At 43.4% G+C, this 14,883-nt stretch overlaps 1 protein-coding gene across 1 annotated transcript in view; it reads left to right on the forward strand.

The window, feature by feature from the left end:
• The window catches only part of RYR2 (ryanodine receptor 2), a 185,593-nt gene that overhangs the window by 100,544 nt on the left and 70,166 nt on the right, over window positions 1–14,883 (forward strand). Inside the window, exons 51-62 of the mRNA XM_015562331.1 lie at window positions 504–724; window positions 1,937–2,027; window positions 3,376–3,516; window positions 5,089–5,252; window positions 5,871–5,949; window positions 6,457–6,546; window positions 7,536–7,673; window positions 9,701–9,778; window positions 10,768–10,843; window positions 11,232–11,355; window positions 11,821–11,936; window positions 12,862–12,926. Coding sequence (XP_015417817.1) covers window positions 504–724; window positions 1,937–2,027; window positions 3,376–3,516; window positions 5,089–5,252; window positions 5,871–5,949; window positions 6,457–6,546; window positions 7,536–7,673; window positions 9,701–9,778; window positions 10,768–10,843; window positions 11,232–11,355; window positions 11,821–11,936; window positions 12,862–12,926 — 1,383 coding nt within the window. The remainder of the gene's footprint in view (window positions 1–503; window positions 725–1,936; window positions 2,028–3,375; window positions 3,517–5,088; window positions 5,253–5,870; window positions 5,950–6,456; window positions 6,547–7,535; window positions 7,674–9,700; window positions 9,779–10,767; window positions 10,844–11,231; window positions 11,356–11,820; window positions 11,937–12,861; window positions 12,927–14,883) is intronic.

Raw genomic sequence — 14,883 nt, forward strand, 5'->3', positions numbered from 1 at the left:
TTCATTAATGCCATGAGAGGAGAATCATAAAAATTAAACTTAAATTTTTTTCTTTGGGCGTGTTTACATGAAATTCTGAGATAGCATAGTAATGATGCTGGTGGACATGAGCAGAAATAGAAACTATTAGTAAGTAGAATTCAGAGAGAATGTATGAAGATGAAATATGTTTTGACAATAAGCTCTTTTCTCTTTCTTCTCCTAGTAAAGTACGCACATTCTTTGATACATTATTGTCTTTATCTTCCATTTCTCCTCCTATTGATGTTTTGTTATAGAATATGAGCCTCTTGGCTCTTGGGCTCTCTGAGGAGATAGCACTTCATTTATTTTTATCTATTGATAAGCAATTGAAGTTGATGTTTTTAGTGGTAAAAATCATATGAATCACATTTAAAGGTATACATTTTTACTTTTTTGTCACTTTTTAGGTGATGAAACTACATGTCAACCTGTTGATTCCCGAAACACAAATGAGTTTCTCCTCTCCAATTCCTTTTCAGGCTGCTTTGAGTGCTACGGACATGGCCTTGGCCCTCAATCGGTACCTCTGCACGGCCGTGTTGCCTTTGTTAACAAGATGTGCTCCTCTTTTTGCTGGCACAGAGCACCACGCTTCCCTCATCGACTCGTTGCTTCATACCGTGTACAGACTTTCTAAGGGCTGCTCACTGACCAAAGCTCAGAGGGATTCCATAGAAGTTTGTTTGCTCTCTATCTGTGGGTGAGTGGGAAATAACTTTACCAAGTCTCTCCTTCCTTCAGAAAGAGAATTTATTACTCTGTGGCCCTCTACAAGTTGTTATGAATTTTGGAAACAATTTCTGTATCAAAAGATTAATTCCTAGTAGGTAGTCCTTGTACTAAGGTATGAGCTAAGTTTAGCAGTGTTCCCCCAAACCTCTCAGGGTATCTAGCCATTGGATGTGATGTTGGACGAGTTGTGCTGTTCCGGATGTTCGTGGGCGAGGTGGTGGTGTAAGGAGTCCCTGGCCACTTTAGTGTAAGACTAATAGATTCTCCCCTTTTGATTCTTCCAGAATAGAAGAGAAAGAGGTCCTTACTAAATATGGAAAATGATCCGGTATACTAGTAATATTAAAGCATTACTTATGGGTGGCAGTGAGGAAGGCTGGCTCTTCCTCCAGCTGGAAAACCACTTCCTGTAGGTAGAGGTGTTCAAATGCCTTTCCTATGAAAGTCAGAACCGTCTCCTCCCTCTGGAGTTCTGACGGTGAAAGGGACAACTTCTCAGGCCCCTAACGAGGATGGAGGCTCTTTCTCATTGGACAGGAGCTCCTGGAGGTGCAGGCTTGCAGCTGGTAGTACACTGTGAAGGGAAGGTTTCCACTCACAGTGGGGTGTAGGGGTTTGGAAGCCAGGTGGGACTAGGGGAGGTGAAAAATTAGATCAGTTCTATCACTTCCCTGAGGCTAAAATTCTATAAAATGGAATCAAAATATGGAACTCTCAGATTTGTCTACATATTAAGTGGGTAGGAGCTTCAAGGTTGCCTGACATGGTAGAGGGCTGATGTCCGCCACGTCTACCTTTCCCGTCATCCTCTGGCAGAACTTCAGTCTCAGCCCTTTGTCCCTCCTGCTCCTCTCTTGCTCATCTTTCTGCTTCCAATCTGGTCACTGGAGACCCTTCCACTCGTGGGAGTGAGGGAAGACACGTTACTAAGTCGTGTTAGGAAGGGAGGGAGCAAAGAAAAAGCGTGTCCTGTGGGAAGGAGGGATCAGTCTTCAGGTCGGAGTGGAGACAAGATGCAAATGGAAGCTCTTACTCACTGGGCAGCCATTGGTTAACCTTTGCGTTGGGAACACCTAAAACTAATATCCTCTGAAGAGAGGCATATTTAATTTAGTCTAATGAATTACCTACTTAGTTTAGACCGTTTACCCCATTATTAAAATCAGCTTTGTTCCACCAGCCAACTGAGACCTTCTATGATGCAGCACTTACTCAGGAGATTCGTGTTTGATGTCCCGCTGTTAAATGAGCATGCAAAGATGCCCCTCAAGGTAAGGATGAGACACATTCATAGTTATTTCACTGCCTGGTCCTCTGACTGTTTCTTGTTACAACCTGTATGTACGTCTCTTAGACACGTCATGTTTGATGTCTGAGGTTGGAAGATTTCTTCCAGCTGATGAAATGGGCATATAAGTATAGATCTGTGTGCATCAACCTAAAATATAAACAATAAAAGACCACAGAAATCCTAGGATTGATTTCCTATAAGTCAGTGGAAATGGAAATCAGTGGGAACAAATGGGCCACAGGTAAAAAATAAGCCAAGAAATCCTCAGGCTGGAAACGTGATGACAGGCCTGGCCTAGAACATCAGCGGCCTCAGGGATGAAGAGTGGCTTTGAAAATAGTGCTTCTACGTTGGCAATCTAATGATGGTTTCCAGATGTCATGGCGTAAGGTTGGGAGGGAACCTTTCTGTATAGAAGTTATGCTTTGTCACAGAGGATAGAGAAGTCACTGCATTCTCTCTGCTCTGCGTTATTATTCTCTTCATGGATGATCAAACCCGCAGTCTTTTTGGTGTACAGGACGACGCTCCAACGAACCGAGCCATCCAGCCATGCACAATCCAAAATTTTTTAGTTGATTCATCCATTTTATTATTTAGTTGAAACATCATTTTATTAACTCGGCAAATAATTGTGAATATTTGTTAGTTTATAGATTAAGAGCACATTATCCAAAGAACTACCCCAAAATTGAAAGATGCTATAGTTTGAATTTCCAGTTTAGTTCTAAACAAATAAAATGTTTATAAGAAAACTTGATAAGCAACATAGACACTCAGTAAGATAATAAATTGAAAATATACTTAAAGAAATGATTGAAGTGGGCAGTTTGGGGGGAGGTTTACTTAGAGACATCCCACCACAGAGTGTGGGGTGAATGGTTGAGGGAGAAGCACAAACATTCAGAGGTGCAGTTCCCTCAAAAGGCACATTTTAGGTTCCCTGTCCTGGGGCTGTTAGTGCTCAGATCACCCTGACACCAGTGTCTTTGTTATGCTCACGGAGTCCAGGGGATCCCAGTTCATAAAACTGTGAGGAGGTAAGTGCTGGGCACTCACGTAGAACACAGAGATGCATAGACAATCCAACGGCCTCATAAAGAATATGCAAGGTGAGCGATTTGTAAAATTGGTCCATAGATCTTTATGCTGTGACCACTGTTACATTTGAAAAAGACATGGGACAAGGTCACCCAGAAGAATTGAGGTGGATCGAGCTGTTTTGGTTCTGTTTACCTCATTACATGGTATCAGAGCGCCATGTGGGAAGAAATGGAAAAGTATCAAAGGAGTCTTTAGCTCATGGCCTTTATCACTATTTCCCGTAGCTGCTGACCAACCACTATGAAAGGTGCTGGAAGTACTACTGTCTGCCGGGCGGGTGGGGGAACTTCGGAGCTGCCTCAGAGGAAGAACTTCATTTATCAAGAAAATTGTTCTGGGGCATTTTTGATGCCCTGTCTCAAAAGGTACTTTAATATTTTGTGAGCTTATTTGTGTGATAAAATAATTAAAGCCATAAGTTCTTGATAAGAATTATCAAGACTTACAGTTTTTTCTTTTTTTTCCTGAATTTATAGCAAATGTTAAAAATGAAATTCATTAAGACTTTCCATAATTGCTGTGGTACCATGTCTTTGCGATCATAACACTTTCTGAATTTAAAATGGCTAAGCAATTTAGGAAATTATGCAAATGGTTGATAACGTTTCTGTTGTATTTGGTCTTATTTGGGCTCAAAATTTCCTTAGTTACCTCCTCAATCTTATAAGACCTGAAGAAATCATATCAAGTATGAAAATATACTATATTAAATCTCCTGGAGTAGTAATATTCCAGTGGTTTACTGACTGTCCACTTGCTGCTATGGGCATGTAAGCCCCTCCACTCAGACGGCCCCTCATCGTCCCATATTTATAATGAATAATTCATATACTTTGAGAAGAGTGGATGATCACAGAGGAAAGTAGACATCATGCTGGGTACAGTTGTACTTACATTATTGATCACAATCATTTTGTCTTCCCCGATAGACTTGATGGGACTTCATGAGACTTTATGAGACTTCCCTAATAGCCAAAGTTTGCCTCCCAGTAGGGCAAAGTTCGTGTGACTTCCTTTAGTAGTGACTTCTTGATAATTTTTCTTGCTGAATTATCTTTGGTAAACAGAGTCCTTTGAAAATAATATGTACAAGACATTTTTAGAAGAATTAACATTAAAGTTGAATGGTTAAAGTGAAATCTGATTTAAATGATTATTTTTGATTTTTTTAAAAATCTGTAAATACAGCCGAAACCGGTTTGGCTCAGTGGATAGAGCATCGGCCTGCGGACTGAGAGGTCCCAGGTTCGATTCCGGTCAAGGGCATGTACCTTGGTTGCGGGCACATCCCCAGTGGGGAGTGTGCAGGAGGCAGCTGGTCGATGTTTCTCTCTCATCGATGTTTCTAACTCTCTATCTCTCTCCTTTCCTCTCTGTAAAAACTCAATAAAATATTTAAAAAAAAATCTGTAAATACAAATTTAATGAATCATGTAATTTATATACCAGAAAGTTCAGTGTGTTTCCCTCCAGTTTGACCAGAATCCCGATGTCTTTGCACTGAAATGCCCTCCGCAGATGTCCTCACATGTGGTCTCTATAATGTGCGGCCCAATAACTGACAATAACTGAGAAATACAGTTCTTGTTGCCTGAAACGGGGTTTAGGTTGTAAAGACATGTTGCCCACTTTGTTATACACTCAGCATATTCAAAGCTGCATCGTTTCAGGTATCGAGGAATACAGATTTAGAGAAGCAAAGATGTTTTCTGAGGCTGCAGCTGCAGCGTGTTGCTGTCAGCGTCTCTCGTGTTTGCAGGGATTTTGGGCTGAATGGCCTGTTTTCTGGGGCAGAATCTGCTGGTGAGCCGAGTTAGCCCAGGGGATTCACATTTTCTCCTTCAGCACCTCGACCTCCACAGTGATCGTGTGGACAACTTTGGCTGAATCTTGACACACTATTTATTTCATTTTTTTGGTTCTCCATCTCCCCTTAGAAATATGAACAAGAGCTTTTCAAACTGGCTCTGCCGTGCCTGAGTGCGGTGGCGGGCGCACTGCCCCCGGACTACATGGAGTCAAACCATGTGGGCATGATGGAGAAGCAGTCATCCATGGATTCGGAGGGGAACTTCAACCCCCAGCCTGTCGAAACCTCAAAGTATGGACTCTTTCTGTTGTGGCAGCTTTTTGTTGAAAATGATGTGTGAAGTCTGAACTGATAAGGTGCTGAAGTGAACTTTCTCTCGTCCTCCCCCCTGAACCAGTATCTTTACGAGGGGGCCCCTTTCCTGATTAAGTGATGGCAGTGATAACAATTATCTGAGTACCCCAAGTAGATGAGCTGTGCCTTCTAGGCCCCTCCTAACAGAATCGGGGGCCTCTCTTTATAACCACATGGGGCATCTGTAGTGCTGAGAATCAAGAAAGTCTATCTGTTACATGGTTGGTTGAAAATTTACCCAAAATCTTTATTGAAATAGCAGCCAACTTCTGTGTAGGGCTCTGCCTACATGCCCCTGGCATGAGCGCAGCTCTGTCCTCTGGCCAAGGGTACCGCCGACATTCAGTGGATAAAGCGCAGCATGAGGTTGATGGGAATATCACGTGAAGGCGTTTGTGGGAAAGTTAGTCTACAGTTAGAAGGCAGGGTGACCCTCTTAGCACAGACATAATGTCACTCAACGCGGTGAAACTTCTTCCGGGGCTGTAAGTAAATTATTAATGTGAGTCCCTGCGATCCTGTGAGCACCAAGCCTTTTCCCTGTTTCTCCCTCAGTATTACGATTCCTGAGAAGCTGGAATACTTCATTAACAGATACGCTGAGCACTCCCACGACAGGTGGTCCATGGACAAGGTAAGGTCAGAGGCCTCCTCGAGTGGCACCGAGCGGCACTGGGCCCCCCGGTTCTGACCACACAGTTTTCTCCCTTAAAGGGAGAGCTTTATCTAGATTAGGAAAGACCATTTCAATGACTTGCTAATATAGTATTAGCTAGCTCTGCCACTAATACACATACGATACACTTTATGAATAAGAGTATTGGTGTTCAGCCCTGGCTGGTTTGGCTCAGTGGATAGAGCGCCGGCCCACCAACTGAAGGGTCCGGGTTCCATTCTGGCCAAGGGCACATTCCTTGGTTGCAGGTTCCCTGGCCCTGGTCGAAGTGTTCCAGAGATTCCTCAACATAATGTTGATTGGGATGGCAATTTTTATATTCAATTATGCTGAATAAAATTCAAACCTTAATCCTTATCTTGGTGCATTTCAGGTTTATTTCATCGTGCGCACACTTAAACACCTGCACACATACACTCTCTAAAATTGATACATGCAAAACGATTTTAATGTTTGTTTTTTTAGTTGGCCAATGGATGGATTTATGGAGAAACTTATTCAGACTCATCTAAAGTTCAACCATTAATGAAGCCATATAAACTATTATCTGAAAAGGTGAGGGTTTTTTAGGGTATATAGTTTTAATTTTTTTTTCAAAAAATTTTGTTATGTAATTTCCTATTAAAATCTCTTTTTTACTTTATATATACTATCTTTAACTTTTATTCCAAGGCTGCTTTTATATCTTTTATCTTTTGTTTTTTTTTCCCCCCTCTATTCCCATTTTCTGTCATTATTTAATTTGCTATTTTCTTCTCTACTTAATATTTTTCTGTTCCTTTTTGATTTTTGTTCCTCTCCCGCATTTTTAAGAACTTTAGAAAATATTCTTATCATTCCTGAGAGTGTCTTGCTGAGGTTGAATGAAGTCATCTCTTAGTGCTGTTATTTGTAAACTCTCATGTACTTTAGTTTCTTTGGGTAACCAGCTTCTTGAGAGTGAGGTGGAGGGGTTTCTGGCTCTTCTAGGTAGTGAGTTGGTGGAGGAGGTGATGGAGACAAAGGGGCTTAGGGAGGACAGTTGGGTCTCCTGATTCCAATGGGAGGAGAGCCTTCATGCACCTGTCATCTAACCTGCGCTTTGCTGACTGTGTTTCTCCTTTCAGTTCTGTCTAAAGTGTCAGGAGCTGGGTCGCGGAGGGAGACCGGCCCCTGGGCTGTGATGAGCAGGGTCCCGTTAGCGTCTATCAGACCAGGGCTGCTCACACTCTCATTTTTACTTTCCTTTTTATTTTTGAATGAACATGTCAGTAGTGTTTCCCCCCCCGCCCCATCTTTCTTGACTCTTTTTCTTTTAGTCTTTGTTGTTGAAAGTATTAATAGGTCCTCCTTTTTCCCCCATGAACCTCTTCCAGCCCACTCATCCTTTCCCCCCACCCCCCAGGCCCTCACCACGCATGCCATTGTCGTGTCCACGGGTTCAATCATTTTTTTTAAAAAATGAAGTCAGTCTATTACAGAACAAAACATTAAATATTTTTATTTTTATTTGGATTCTTAATATTCCCCCACACCTTTTATTTTCTCCTCCTTTTTGTCTGTAGGAAAAAGAAATCTATCGCTGGCCAATCAAAGAATCTTTGAAAACGATGCTGGCTTGGGGCTGGAGAATTGAGCGCACGCGGGAGGGGGACAGCATGGCCCTCTACCACCGGACCCGGCGCATCTCTCAGACCAGCCAGGTGAGAGCACCGCCTGGAAGCCATGGTTTATGCTGTTGATAATTCTAATCTTTCATTTACTTATTGTTTCGAAACAAATGATTTGAAAATTCTGAAGATTAACATAAAGTTTAGAGGGAAAAACACATTTGTTCCTTTTTTAAATTTTCAGTGACGTCTTGGTTAAAGTGCTAGAGGGATTAGCCAGGCCGCCCTTACCTGGCCAGGCTGTGAAGGGGTCCCCAGGGGTATGGTCTTGAAGTTGCACCAATGAAAGTGGTAGTGTGTTCACTACCTGCAAGTGGGTTGTCTAGAACTTTCTCCTCTCCAGTAAGAGCTGAAGGCTGGTCCTTAGGGAGAAGCAGGAGGTCAGGCAGAAGTGATCCTGACCTCAAGCCCAAGTGGCTGTGCCATCCAGGGGAGCTTGAGCACCTGCCACTTGCAAAGGTCCGCTGCGCACCCAGATAGTCAGGGCCAGAGTTCCGAGAGCTCGTCACTAATGGACACATCCAGGATGCCCTGTCCCCGCAGCGAGCTGCTAGATGTGCGGCTAAGTGCTCCAGCACAGCGGTCGCCAACCTTTCGGACCACACAGACCACTGATTGACGACTGCTGCTCCAGGAGGCACAGCTTAGACCTGGAGAACCTGGGTTCAAGGTCGGACCAAACACTAGCTCTCAGCTCTGGTCCTTTGGTTTTTCTGAAGCTAAGTCTGTGATGGTCCCTGTCCAGGCTGCTCAGGCCACTGTATCTGGGTACACAGAATATTGTGTTTATATTGCCATTTATAGAGATGTTTTTGGAAAAAAAGCACATGAAACACATATTTGAAATACATTTTTAAATAGATTAAGCTCTGACTTGGGCATATTTTACCTAAAGTTTTCTTAAGTAGGTATCATATAAATGGAAACTGTAAAAGCATATTTTACCTTTTCATGGTGTGTGCACACGTTTCAAACTACATTTTGTTTTCATGTGTTTTAACACATACTGAGCACAACCTGAGTACGAGGCAGTAGGACTGCAGAGAATTGAGTGCAGCCAGGAGCCCCTTGTTAGTGATGGCCTGCAACAGCCTTCGTTTGGTTTCACAAGCCCAGATATGCGCTTTATTGTAGTTTTCATTTTGTTTCATGTTTATCCATGTCTAACAAGAGAGTATACATGTGAAATATAACAATATGCATACATCATAAGTATGTCCAATATATGTTTATATAATAATACATCTATACTGTAAAATATGTGAAGGTATACTTTTAGATTTATAGGATGACACACTGTCACCTAATATGCCATTGGAGGAATGTGTTCAGAGAACAGGACAGCAAAACCTTTTTACTGTTGATAAGAAGATATGTTTCATTTTATAAATGCCAAACTTTAAAAATTTAGGAAACTTTCTGGTTATAGGACATCTTTGTAAATCATTGAATACTACAAAGTGTCCCCCAAAAATGTATACACACTTTAACAGCTGATAGTTCAATTGATGTTTCGTGCTATTCAGGTTTAACCCATTGGAATTAATAATTATTCAAAGTATGTATACATTTTTTGGGACACCCTGTATATGTTATACTTTTAAAAGTAAAAAGCTGGTTATATTTTATCTTAACATTTAGCTCATAAAGACATTTGTAAATATTGACCTCTTTGATTAATTATTGTTATGTGAGAAAGAGTAAAGTTCATTGCAGCCAAGTAGAATTTGTAAGAAACTCAAGAACACAAAGATCCTTTGATTAAGGGAACATTCTGGAATCTTAGAATCATTGCACAATTGAATGCTGATTATTAGCTTTTGGAGTTGGCAACCCTGAAGATGTCGGGGATTAGTATGCAGTCACAAGTAATTGCCAGGCACCCAAATATAATTTAATTTGCTAGATATGTTTGTGGGATCTGTTTGTGTAGATACTTGCCAGTTTTGTCTGAGGAAGTGTGTTTGGAAGTCCGTTTGCCTTATATTTCTGTAGAACTTTGCAAGTCTCTCTCCGCAGAGCATTTTAATGAGATACTACTTTTCACATGAACTGTCTAGGTTTCTGTGGATGCTGCTCATGGGTACAGCCCCCGGGCCATTGACATGAGCAATGTCACACTGTCCAGGGACCTGCATGTAAGTATTGGCTACTATTTAAAATATTCTTCAAATCTTGTGGGTTGTTGTTGTTGTTATGTGTGTGTGTGTTTTATCTTTATTGTTGAAAGAATTACAGATGTCCCCCTTATACTCCCATTGACCCCTTTCCTACACCCTCCCCAGGGCTTCCCTGCACTATTGTCTGTGTCCATGGGTTATGTACATATGCATATACATTCTTTGGTTAATCTCTTCCTGTCCCCCCGCCCTCCCTTCCCTCTAAGATTCCTCAGTTGGTCTATTCTATGCTTCCATGTCTCAGTGTGACTGAATCAAACTTATACCTATTTTTGTCAAATTGGCAAAAACTACATTTTTTTGGTGTGCCACACATTTTAGTAATTAACTTATGTGTGCCCTGAGATGAAAATCTAGACTATTTGTCTGATGTTCTCTGCCATCGGTGTTTAATAAGTTTAGGTTATCTTCTGAAGCTTTGGAAATTAAAAGAAAAAGTGGTAAATAATGTTTTATTGTTGAATTTCATAGCTAATTTGAAGTTCCATGATTGAATTAATCAAACATGTGTCTTTAAACATTAAAACTAATAATGACCATTCCCTTCAAATCTTCTCCACCGTTTCTGTCATTTCCCCATCATTCCCGTCCTCTGGGAGTCAGGCTCCAAGGAAGAGAGTTGTGTTTGGTTATTCCTGGAAGTACTTTATCACCAACACACTCTGACTTATTTTTTTTTTTTAATATATTTTATTGATTGTTTACAGAGAGGAAGAAAGAGAGAGATAGTTAGAAACATCGATGACAGAGAAACATCGATCAGCTGCCTCCTGCACAACTCCCACTGGGTATGTACCCGCAACCCAGGTACATGCCCTTGACCGGTCCTGGCCACACTCTGACTTATTAATTTAAAGCATGTTTTCATATTACACATTGGAAAACAAAGTTACCCTTTTCTACTTATTCAAACATAACTCAGTTGCTAAATATTTTGCTCACTTAAGGCTATGGCAGAAATGATGGCTGAAAACTACCATAATATATGGGCAAAGAAGAAGAAAATGGAACTGGAGTCCAAAGGTAATATTTTTTAAAAATCCTCACTGAAACGCAGAGTCCCACTGCTGGGGTGAAATAGATGCTTTAGCACCTGAGCCATTACACCTTCAAATTATTGGGATGTTCAGCTGGGTGGGAGCCCAGCCTCTTCTCCCTCCCGTGGCTGCAGGTGCTGTGGACACTACTGTCAGGAGAGCCTGGTGCTCATGGTGTCATTGCCTCCCGAGGCCCACAGCCGTCTTCCGTGGAACACTCCGGCGCTGGGGGGAAGAGCCCGCGTGAGCCCTTTATCCTCGTGCGAGGAGAGGGCACAGGAGCTCTGTGCTGTGGCCCCGTGACATAGGCAGCGTGTCTCATTCCAGATGACTTCCCGCTGCTACTCTGTGTTCTTGTCTGGACATTCTCTTAGGAGGCGGGAACCACCCCCTGCTGGTGCCTTACGATACGCTGACCGCCAAAGAGAAAGCCAAGGACCGGGAGAAAGCACAGGACATCCTCAAGTTCTTGCAGATCAATGGCTACGCTGTGTCCAGGTACAAGCCCACGTGCCCCAGTCAATCACCGTGTAAGACTAGTTATACATCCCTGTCAGGTTCATTAAGGCCAAGAATGAAGTCTGCGACCTGTTTTAACCTCAGCGCTACTATTTCCTGCACTCACACGCTCACGCTCATATCAAACCGTCAGTGCCCGTCGCTGTTGGCCACAGTTTTTAGAGCCTGTTACTCCCCATCCATTATCCAGGCAGAAGTGACGCCCTGCTTTTCTAAAGGCAGCACAGGAATAAAGTTTATTGCACAGTAATAAAGTTATTAGCTACAGTTTTACATCTAAGTATTCAAAATAGTCCTTATAAACTAAATCTCAGTTTTGCCGTTAGCTACAGAATATTAAATAATCGTCTAAATTAGTATATGTAACATAACATTTTCTTAACTATCTATTCACCTCCTAATAGTCTTGTGGATATTGGTTTCCATTTTCATTCGCTCTTCTAGAGGGTTCAAAGACCTGGAGTTGGACGCGCCTACGATTGAGAAGCGATTTGCCTACAGCTTCCTTCAGCAGCTCATCCGCTACGTGGACGAAGCCCATCAGTATATCTTGGAGTTTGGTAGGTACCTCGGTCCTGCCACCGGCAGCCAGCAGTCCCTTACATGGACCCAGCCATTTGCGTGACACGCGTGGGAGAGATTTAATGCAAAAGTGACAGCAAAAATGAGCTTAGCAAGTCTTACAATGCCATTGTTTTCTTTTACTTATTCACGGGAAGAACATTGTTGTGATATTGCAAAATATTGTTTAAAGTTTCTAAAAACTACCCTGAATGTGTCTAAGATTTGATAGTGTATCTCTCTGATGGTTTTGACTTCTGTTTGCAAAAGAACTTTTTCAGGCAAGTTAGTTTGATTCTTAAAAATATGGAGGCTCTGCCTATGAATTTTACTAAAACCCCGTATCCAACTCTGAATTGCTCCCTCTGCACCATGTGCTGCACGTCACGGTGGCCCTTAGTGTATCATTCCCTCCTCTGTGTGCACGAAGCCCCCTCTGCATGCTCGAAGGAGGTAGGAAAAGGCCGCCTCTGAGCTAAATGCCTTCGGTCAATTGATTCTGAACCCCGAGATCATTTTCTGGGCCCTGGGGAGACCTGGGTGTCTTTGCTTTGCTTATGGAAGTCGCTCAGCTCAGAGGCACTCTCTCCGCCCAGCTGTGGGACCTGCTGCTGAGATGGGCAGTCGTCCTTGTTCTGTTCCCATTCTTCTCTCCAGGCCACTGAGCCCCTGGCGCTGCGCTGGGTGCCTATGCTCACAGACACGTAGCTGGGCTCTGCTCAGTCGCTTTTTAATTGATTTGGCTGTTTGTTTAAATTCCTTTTTGTTTCTTATTACACTGCCAAAGTTAGCCTGTGTGTTTCTGGTTGGCTTTTCACGTCCCGTTGGTGGGGTAGCACATTCCTCAGTGCTGGGAACTCTGTGCGGGTGGGGATTGGAATGCTGGACGTGCCCATGTTCCTGAACACTCTCTCCTGTCTGCAGATGGCGGCTGCAGAGGAAAAGGACAGCGTTTCCCTTACGAGCAAGAGATCAAGTTCTTTGCTAAAGTACAGTATACCGTCCGCCGTGGTTTCGCTTCCGTGTGTTTGCTTACAGAGGACATCGTTAGCTTTTCGCCTCTTTTCAGAACGCACCTGCCTTTCAGTGTGACTGCTTCTCAAGCCCACAGATCGTGGCACCCACAGCTGCATGCACCGTGTGGGCGATGGGCTCCCGCAGCTCGCTCTGCCTCCCTGCCTTAGTTCACAGAGTTCTCCCTTTCCGGCTTTATCATACAACATAGAGGAAAATACCCATTTCTTAGTATTGGAATGTTGTTATGATTGAACATTTTTAGTTGAGCATGTCTTTCAGAAAGATGAAAAACACTAGCTGGTTTGTAACCGGGAACATGAAAAGGACAGTCACAATAGGACCTTTATTATGGGGCCTTAGCCTGCTGGCTTACAGATGGGGAGGCTGAAGCCCGGAGACCGCCTGTTGGTCAGATACTGAGTGTTCATTCCATGTAACACAGTTTATCAAGAATCTGTTGTTTGCCCAGAGCATTGATGACTTTAGCCACTGGGGAAGGTGCAGAGTTTGTTGTCAAGTTTCTGTTAGTTTATTGACTTCCTCTGTGTTTGCACTGTGCCTGGCCTGTCAGGCGTCAGACCTTGTCCTGGCACGTCTTTGTCACAGACACAGATTGTCCTGGACACTTTCCCGTGGACAGGATGTTGCAATGAACCCAAAGACCTAATCACGTCTGCCAATTTCCTTTCAAAGTCCTCGCGTTAGAAATCGTTTGCAAAATGGCACATTCTTTGATTGGCTTACATTTGGCTCCCGCCTTATGTTTTTAGAATTGTGCCTTTTACTGCCAGGGAGATTTCTCTGGTCTTTTCTTCTGCTCAAGGTCTGCATGAGGCATCCGAAGTTTATTCTGAGCTGCAAACTGCCAGTCGCCTCTTTCACTGTGACGCAATCCACTGGGTAGTCAGGGGTGGGGATGCTGAATTCATGGCCTGCATCCTGTTTAAAGACATCCTTGTATTTCATTGCCTGCGTCCTCAGCAACCTAGTGACTTTGTTTGCAGGTGCCTTGTGTGGCTTAATTTCTACTAAACCTATGACTCATTCATTCACATATTTGTTGAGCACCTATCATATGCCAATCACTAAGTTCGGGCAATGTCTCAACTTTCTAGGAAGATACCAATGTTCCTATCCTGTATATATATTCTGCACCACCGTGTAGGGGACAATGTAGTGAGAGAGACTTGAGTCTCAGTGCTGGGAATGCCATTTAATCCTACTTTTTTCATTTATTTGTCCAACAAACATTGGTCTGCTGGTTGTTACATGCCCAGCAGAGCCCTCAGCATTGGTGCTTCGTGGTAAATGACCCTTCGAGGTGGTGGTCACAGGGTCCAGGAAAGGACTGAGGGGGAACAAACTCGGAAGAGTTTCTTGTTCTCTGTGCCCCAGAGACTGTGGGGGAGAGAGACTATTCCAGATCACAGAGAGAGTGGAAAACTGCAGATGGTGTTGCAAGAGCTGGGAATAGGGAGGCCTTGTCTAGTTGAGGAGTGAGCAAGGGCGTCCTGCCTAAGAGCTCTGAGGAGGCCTGCAGGAGGGAGTGGACTGTCGCGGGCGAGGGAGGAGCATTGCAGACAGAGGGCTTGTCCCGGGCAGAGCCTGTGGCTAAGTGGACAGGGCGGGAGGAGGTCACCCAAGGACCCCAGGGCTGGCGCAGGAAGTGGGAGGCGACTCTGAGGGGACCACGCCTTGTCTACACCTCAGTTTGCACCAGCAGAGAAGGGATGGCACTGCCACACAGAGTCTCACAGGGTGGATTGCACGCAGATGTCACTGCCGTCCTCACACGTGGCAGAGGCCCCATAAGTGTCAGTCTTTGATTGCGACCAAACTGCATTTATGGATTATTAAGAATATTTCATTTTGATAAAATACTAAAAATCATTCCAAACAGCTGACAATTTAGTGTATCCCTCATAAGCC

The sequence above is a fragment of the Myotis davidii genome, unplaced genomic scaffold (assembly GCF_000327345.1).
Source record: "Myotis davidii unplaced genomic scaffold, ASM32734v1 scaffold174, whole genome shotgun sequence".
Taxonomy (NCBI): Eukaryota; Metazoa; Chordata; class Mammalia; order Chiroptera; family Vespertilionidae; genus Myotis; species Myotis davidii.